Below are 8,339 nucleotides of genomic sequence, written 5' to 3'. Positions count from 1 at the left end.
GTACCCACTGTATATATATATATATATATATATATATATACACACATATTTTGCTCGACTACCATAACAGGGAGGGGGGATTTAGTATTATTGTCTTTTTCTTTGCTTTGTAAAGTGAAATGCCCTCAAATATAATACACATTGACTAAAACCCACAAAAACATCAATTTCATGGAGTCTTTCAGGTCTGTTTTTATCTCACTGTCTGCAGATTTTTGTCCTGTTCAAGCTGATAGTTGAGCTCATGCAGCAGATCTGTGCTGATCTGTTCTGGGGTACACTGTAAACCAAAGTACAATAGGTTTTCATTGGTATGAAGTATATCACACCAATTTCACTTGCTATCATTCAGTTAGAAGAGTTCATCGAAGAACAGTAGACTCACAAATGCCAGCGGTCCTTCATCAATGTTGGAGCTGGTCCAGGGGTTCCAGTTGACCTGCGGTGGAGACCACGGCACCACTCCTGCTATGCTCTGCCTTTGTGAGGGCTCAAACTGAGCCATCTTCCCTTGCACCAGAGATACTGGACTGTTGGGGTCCTGAGGCTAAAACAGGACATACAACAAAGTTTTAGCACTTATTCTTGGTAATGCAAAGTCAAGCAGTTTTTCTGCCTATCACTTACAGGAGAAGGGATCTGGATGGCAAGTTTCTGCACAATACTGTGTATTTGCTGCTGTAAATCATCACTGAGATTCACTTCATATACATCCACCTGTCACAGTAACCAAAACAGGAAGTTAGAAGAGTTGGTAAACACACAGGTCTCAGAAGCTAGATAAACTGGGGTGTAAAACTCACACTCTCTCCTTCTTTCTTCTTGGTCTGTCCTGTGTAGGCTTCTATGACCCCCAAATGGTAAAGCTGACGGACAATAGACAGCGCACAAGACTGGGCGGCCAGCTTCTTCGTAGAGCCATGCTCACGAACAAAAACCTCTGGAAAAGTAGGGCAGCTTTAGCATGGACACAACTTCTGATGTCAAACTATTTGCCCTTGACCTTACAGTTTATTATGTAGAAGGTTTTCTGATACTTACTCCTACCCAGTTGTTTTACAAAGATTGTCATCTCAGCAATAAAACTCCTACAACAGAGCATGATTTAAAATCAAGACGTCCCAACATGACATTTAGCCCACAGGTGCCTTTACAAGATTTAAGCACAAATAAACTCCACAAACTGACCTCTTAACCGGACAGCACATGTGATCAACAGAGTGAAACTTCAGCGCAGAGTCCGTACAGGACAACCCATCCTGAGCAGGTTTGTTTTTCTGCCAGACTTCTAAACATGGCGTTATTCCTTTCTAGGTACTGGAGGCCTTGACCCCTGATGGACGAGTGACACCAGAAATCACAACCAGACATTATTTTGCCTCTCCCACCTCTAAACCCAACCAATCACATACTTCACCATGTGACCTCTTAGTGTAGCCTAAGTCATGTCACATGTTTTCCCCCATTTAACGTTGCAATTTCTGCCATCTCTGTTGTCCTCCTTCAAGATTACATACTACATGGGTCAATCTCACAAAAAAACATGTCCAGGTCACATTTCACCCCCAAATCATGTAAATAAATATTAATTAAAAAAATCTATCTATCTATCTATCTATCTATCTATCTATCTATCAATCAATCATAATAATACTTGTTTTATTATTAATAATAGTAATAATAAAGCCTGCTTTAAGAACCATTAAGATTTTTTTTTTGCATTGTATTATTAATATCAATCAAGTACATTATTCTTATACTATTCAATTTTCACTACTGTAATTCATTCTTTTGAGTCTGGAGTAAAATATGACCTGGACATGTTCTTGACAATTTTCGTGAGATTCACCCATATGATATTGTTGATTTTGTAAAGTAACATCTGATATGAGTCTTTTAGTTGTCCGAGATCTCCTTGAGGTTATATACACATCAAGGAGGTCTCTGTCATTGTTTCAGTCCAGCAGAAAAACAAACCCTTGATACATTTCATTTAGATGCAAAGCCTGATTTTTGACGAGGTTTATAATTGAACTATAAACTACTATATTTGTAGTAAATGTTAATATTCTGACCTGTTGTGGTCAGGCCCCGTCTCTGTCATTGTTTCAGTCCAGCAGAAAAACAAACCCTTGATACATTTGGTTCTTCTCCTTCTGAAAGAACTGGTTCAGACGAGCTTTTGCATTGTCCAGAGTCCAGTTCCCATGCAGGCCAGCATTTAGATCAACTTCCTCAGATTCTAAGGTCTTGGGAATGAGAAAAAAATACCTTCAATTCTCAGAAACTTTCTATAATGGTGGTCAAAAAACGGGCAAAAAAAAAAAAACTACCACTTCTGCATCCTGTTCATCTCTCTTGGAATAATAGTCCTGGATGTTGGCTCCTCGCTCCCATTGGGTGTTACCAAAACCAGAATAGCCCAAACCTGTGACTCCAGGGACAGGTGCAGAACCCTCAGAAGGTTCTGAGACACAGGAAGAATACAGCATTAAAAATTGTCGTTTTAGTCAATGGTATAAATGGTTTAAATAAAACCAAAGTGTCAATAAAAGTGGTTGGTTAGATAACCAGACCCTGCTGGTAGATGCCATTAACTACACCAATCTGCGGCCAAAGGGGATCTTTCTCCACTGATATCTAAACAACATCTAAAACACTGATATTGCATTATAGCAGATGTTTTGTTAGCAACTAAATACTGGATGAATCTAGGTATAATATAAGATACCTCCATCTGATTCCTTCTTCACAGCCAGATGTGGAGGTAGTGGACAGTTGGATGGGAGATTTCCAAACCCACCACTTCCTTCATTCCCTCCATCAGGTATGCTGACCTGAAAACGATAAATGTAACCTCAGACCCTCCTCATAACACAGATGAGCAGTCGGAGAACTGGTAAACATAGATGTGATACTGACCCCTAGAGCAGGAACTTCGCCAGGACTAACTTCTTTCATCCGAACAAGATAATTCACAAAATCTCGGGCTGCATTGGACTGAGCATCCTTCTTGTTGTTAGAATTACCCATGCCAATGTAACTGTAACCTTCAATACGTACCTTAAAGAAACATGGTTCAAAACACTTTTCCAATTACACCAATAAAACGCCGTATGTGTGTGTATATATATATATATATTTAATTATTTTAAGTATTTTATATACAATTTGCAAATGACTTTGAGAGGCCTCAGGCTTATTCTTACCTCACACAAGAATTTTTGTCTGTTTTTATTTCCAGCTGCTCGGATGTCATAGTTCGGCGTTAGCTTCTTTTTTCCACACCAATCATACAGGAAGTCTTTAATGTCCGCCATTGTTGACGGCCTGCATGTGAACAAGTGCATTACATTTATAAAACGATTAAAAATAAAAGAAGATTATTAATCGCCCATAGGAAAAGAATATGGTGAAATCTGCAATCTTCCCATTTCTCAGAGATAAACGTAACCATGCACTGACTGCAAAACTACGGAGAGAAAAAAAAAATGAAACTACTGCAAGAATAACGGTATCCAACTCGATAATGTGGTAGTTAGCATTTTAAACTGTCAGCACAAGAAAAATCATACATTTAAAACACACAAATGTACATCTACATAGGTTTCTTGTCTATATATTTGCAGGTAACGTTAGTCTGCTGCAATGAATGGGCTAACATTAGCTAGCCGGTTCCTGCAGCCATATCCAGGCCATATGATAACATTACTGTTAAACAAAACGATTAAATAAAAATTAAGATGATCCACTCTACGTTTGTATCATACCCGACAAAGGCCCTTTCGCACAAATCCAAACAAGACGCTGACGATGTTCAGAAAAGCCGTATGTTACAAGACAGCTTGCAGAGCGGTAAACAACACAGGCGGATCAGAACAGGAAGTGACGCAACCGTGAAAGCGTATCTTAAAATCCAGTGCAAAATCGATCCTTGCAACGCAGATTCATTGAAGTATAAATATTATTGATAACATATATAGATTTTGGGGTCAAAATTAGGAAAACGTAATTTATTTGATTGAATGTTAGTTCCTATTTATTTGGCCCAAGGTTAATTTGAGGTTATCACCATGGATATCTATACATTATCCTTTGGTGTAACGTTATCGGTGATATGACATCCGGAGTCCGGACAGTGGCAATGACAAACTTTAATAATAATTTAATTAATACACAGTTTAAAGTAAAATATTAAAATATATAACATTAAAATATTATTTTGTAGGCCTGTTGGAGGCCATGCCCTTGAGTTCTGTTCATTTTAATGTTAAATGACATTCTACCCACTTTGGGGTACAATTATGAAAACGATCGTTTCAAAAACTAATTTTTATATATACACAGTTTAAAGTAAAATATTAAAATATATAACATTAAAATATTATTTTGTAGGCCTGTTGGAGGCCATGCCCTTGAGTTCTGTTCATTTTAATGTTAAATGACATTCTACCCACTTTGGGGTACAATTATGAAAACGATCGTTTCAAAAACAAATTTTTATATATACACTAGAGCCCTGCAGGGGCCTCAAATATAGGCCCTAGCCCGGCCCTCGCCTACTACTGTTTCAGCTATTAAAATAGTTCAGTTTTGTATGTAGGGCCTAATGTCAAAGTGATTATATTTCGTTTCGTTTTTTTATTAAGTTAATTTAGAAAAACGTTTGGAGCATTTTTTTGTTCGTTAAACGTAAGTTTTTGGTTTTTTTTAAGTAACGACCAAGCGGCCAGCGGCAGACAGTGAGTTGATCTTAGCCTATGTTTGATCAATTTAGCCTTCTCAAATCATCACGACTTGCCTAAAATAATATATAGATATAAAACAGTTCAGGCATATTACAGTGTTAGTTTAAATGTTTAACCTATATAAATGTTTTAGCAAATGGCTGCAATATAACAAAGAGTGAAAAATTTAAGGGGGTCTGAATACTTTCCGTACCCACTGTATATGCTAATGCGTGTGTATGTGCGTTGCGTATTGCGTAGGCGATGTATAATATTTATAATATAATCAATATAACAATATTTCATACAGTAGCCTATGTGTGCTCTGCGCATATATGGCACAATAAAAGGAGAGAAGCTAAATGAGCCCGAGTCTGACCCGAGCCCGATCTATAAAAAAAAAAAATGTCCCGAGCCTGGCCCGAATGGAATCAGCGTGTCGGGACCCGACGGGCTTGCGGACCTCTAATATACACTACAGTTCAAAAGGTTTCAGTTCAGTTTGGGGTCAGTAAGATTGCTTTTTGCGAGAAGTCTCTTATGCTCACCAAGGCTACATTTATTTGATAAATTCAGTAAAACAGTAATATTGTGAAACATGATTTCAGTTTAAAATATTTATATTTTAATGCATTTTAAAATTTTATTTATTCCGGAGATCGCAAAACTACGTTTTAAGCAGCCATTACTCCAATCTTCATAGTCACATCACGCATCAGAAATCAACACATTCTGTTATTGATTTGGTGCCTAAAAACCATTTCTTATTTTCAGTGTTGAAACAGTTGCTTAATATTTCTGTGGATCGTGATACATTTTTGTTCAGGATTCTTTTATGAACAGAAAATGTATTTGTAATAAATATTTTGAACCATTATAAATGTCTTTACTGTCACTTCTGACCAACAATGCATCTTTTTTGCGGTTTAAAACTATTAAAATAATGTAATATAAAACAATACAATAGTGAATACAATATAATCTTTAATGGGAATGACTCTTCTTTTGGTAATGTGCAATAACGGCAAAATGAATGGAAGCAGAAATTATAAATCAGTTTCAGGTCACACACAGACAACAGGATCAATGAGGCCACAATCCAACTTTATTCAATGCTCAGCTTTCAACTTTGAGACTGACCATCAAATATATCGCTACGAGAACAGCAAACATTGAGTAGTTCTGTGCCACAAAAGGTTAAAGGCATTGATGCTCATGGACAGAGTGAGAACAAAGTGGAAAAACAATGACTTTCAATAAAAGCAGCTGACAAACAAGAACAGGATCAGAAAGAGGGCAGTGAGGCTGTCTAGAACAAGAGGGCAGTGAGACTGTAGATCGGCCGTTTCACAGCACTCTGGTCAGATACATAAAACAGATATAGGGCCAAAAAAAAAAAAAAAAAGTGAAGTTAGGTTAGGTTGAGTGGCAGTAAAATATCCTACATATCTGGCAAAATAAAAATTCAGTTCAAATAATTAAGTTTGTTAATTCAGTTCAATATTTTAATTCATTAAACCCACTGCTTGAGTCATATTTTTAGTAACATTAATGAACACACATTTTAATTTATTGAATATCATGCTCTAGATTTGTTGCAATTGAACTGTGGCTGGCTTAACTGTGTCCTTTTAGTCACCTAAAATCAGTCATAACCTTCAGTGATGGAGAGCTTGGTGGGGTTGGTGGGCGACAGGCCGTTGCGGAGGTTGTGCATGCTGTATCGCTCTTTCACCTGAGTGAGGGCACTCATCAGCCGAGAGTTAGCTGCATCTAGGGAGCTGATCCTCTTCTCCTGCAAGAGAGAGAAAGAAGCACATTAAAATCAAATTTAAGATATCTTAATTTTGAACAAATTAAAGGATACATATATACATATAATATTACTGCTCTTGGCGATTTAGCAGCAGAAACACAGATCATATATATATATATATGTGTGTGTGTGTATTACATTATATTTGTGTGTGTGTGTATATATACACAAATATCATATAATAAAAATGATATTTTATGTGTAATCCAGGCAAGTGAACAATCACATGTGCTACAAGAATCTGTCTTCAAAAGCATACACAAGCAAAAGAGCAAGTTTGTAAGGACAGGACAACCTAAAAAAATAGGACAACTCAAATCCTGTATAAGCAACAGATGCAGACAAAAACCGCATAAGTAAAAGATAGACCATCATTATACTATTAAGTAATTATCTGCAGAGGGCAGTAGCAATTTGTGAAGTGCACACACACCGACTACAGTGCTGGGAGTGTGGCAGCATGGGCAATCAAGAAGTGACTAGGCAAAAATAAGGAGGGAAAATAAAACAAACTGCAGCCAAAGCTAGAGCTCACAGATACCAGGTACTAAATCTGCTACGAGAGATCCCTATTAACACACATTCCTCAATAGCATCACACTAAACATCAGGAAGATGCTCGGACAGCTTTGAAATGTGGGTAAAGCATGAGCGTTCAACAACCCAGAGGAGAATTTTGAAAGTGAAATGACAAACCAGGCTACGACTGAAAAGTTTAAGTATGCAAACATATTTAAGTATCTGGTTTAAAGTTAAAGTGTGCAATTTCTACACCACTAATGGTGTCATGAAGAGTTTCATTCTGCCTGAAGTACTTTTCAGTTCCTGATTAGGAATTAAACGTAATATATATTAAAGGGTTAGTTCACCCAAAAATGAAAATTAGCCCACAGATTACTCACTCTCAAGTCATCCTAGGTGTATATGACTGTCTTCTTTCAGATGAATCCAGTCGGAGTTATATTAAAAATTGTCTTTGATCTTTCAAGCTGTTTAATGGCACTCAGCGGGTGTTGCATGCATCACGCATGCGCAACGCCGACCTCCATACGTCATCCGCCCGGAGCTGATTCCGTGTACAACTGTTGGCGCAAGCTAGATTAAAGTGATTATTACATTTTGAAGATATTTTTCTTACAAAAACGCATCGATTCGCTACAGGAGGCCTTTGTTCACCCCCCGGCGGCGTGTGAGACACTGTTTTTTTATGGATGGGCGCTTTTTATTTCACTTCTTTTGGACTGATGCATGCAACACCCGCTGAGTGCCATTAAACAGCTTGAAAGATCAAAGACAATTTTTAATATAACTCTGACTGGATTCGTCTGAAAGAAGAAAGTCATATACACCTAGGATGACTTGAGGGTGAGTAATTTGTGGGCTAATTTTCATTTTTGGGTGAACTAACCCTTTAAAACATTATTGATTAAAGGAAAGTCTACCAAAAATGAAAATTCTGTCATAATTTACTCACCCTCATGTCGTTTCAAAATTGTGAGTTTCTTATTCAGTGGAATGTAAAAAAAGGTATTTTGAAGAATGCTGGTAACCACACAGGACAAAAACAATGGAAGTCAATGGGAATCGAAACATTCGGTTAACAACATTCTTCAAAATATCTTCTTTTGTTTTACTCAGAAAAAAGAAATGCATGGAACAACATGAGAGTGAATAAATGATGACAGTTTTCATTTTTGGGTGGACAGTCCATTTAAATATCTAATAATTAATTAAAGGTGCAGTAGGAGATCTCGGAAAATGCTAACTTTAGCCTGATAGCACTGAAAGCGAACGTC

The 8,339-nt window shown here is 37.2% G+C and overlaps 2 protein-coding genes across 3 annotated transcripts in view; both read right to left on the bottom strand.

Annotated features, from left to right (window-relative positions):
- The window catches only part of LOC107726925 (DExH-box helicase 9), a 13,124-nt gene extending 9,256 nt beyond the window's left edge, over positions 1–3,868 (bottom strand). Inside the window, exons 1-12 of one of the 2 annotated variants that reach the window (XM_016536618.1) lie at positions 3,771–3,868; positions 3,210–3,330; positions 2,923–3,063; positions 2,732–2,837; positions 2,334–2,467; positions 2,127–2,249; positions 2,076–2,095; positions 1,042–1,088; positions 804–940; positions 628–717; positions 386–547; positions 203–280 (exon numbers count right to left, since the gene is read on the bottom strand). In XM_016536618.1, the coding sequence (XP_016392104.1) occupies positions 203–280; positions 386–547; positions 628–717; positions 804–940; positions 1,042–1,088; positions 2,076–2,095; positions 2,127–2,249; positions 2,334–2,467; positions 2,732–2,837; positions 2,923–3,063; positions 3,210–3,320 (1,149 nt within the window). In that variant the 5' untranslated portion in view covers positions 3,321–3,330; positions 3,771–3,868. Of the gene's footprint in view, positions 1–202; positions 281–385; positions 548–627; positions 718–803; positions 941–1,041; positions 1,089–1,188; positions 1,582–2,075; positions 2,096–2,126; positions 2,250–2,333; positions 2,468–2,731; positions 2,838–2,922; positions 3,064–3,209; positions 3,331–3,770 lie in introns of those variants that run through there. The other variant, XM_016536617.1, reaches the window with a different exon arrangement.
- A 2,504-nt stretch (positions 3,869–6,372) lies between these two features.
- Positions 6,373–8,339, bottom strand: part of LOC107726889 (ras GTPase-activating protein nGAP) — a 94,807-nt gene continuing 92,840 nt past the window's right edge. Inside the window, exon 21 of the mRNA XM_016536595.1 lies at positions 6,373–6,522. Coding sequence (XP_016392081.1) covers positions 6,373–6,522 — 150 coding nt within the window. The remainder of the gene's footprint in view (positions 6,523–8,339) is intronic.

This window comes from Sinocyclocheilus rhinocerous, unplaced genomic scaffold, assembly GCF_001515625.1.
Source record: "Sinocyclocheilus rhinocerous isolate Xijiao unplaced genomic scaffold, SAMN03320098_v1.1 scaffold606, whole genome shotgun sequence".
NCBI lineage: Eukaryota > Metazoa > Chordata > Actinopteri > Cypriniformes > Cyprinidae > Sinocyclocheilus > Sinocyclocheilus rhinocerous.
This window is presented reverse-complemented; position numbering and strand designations above follow the sequence as displayed.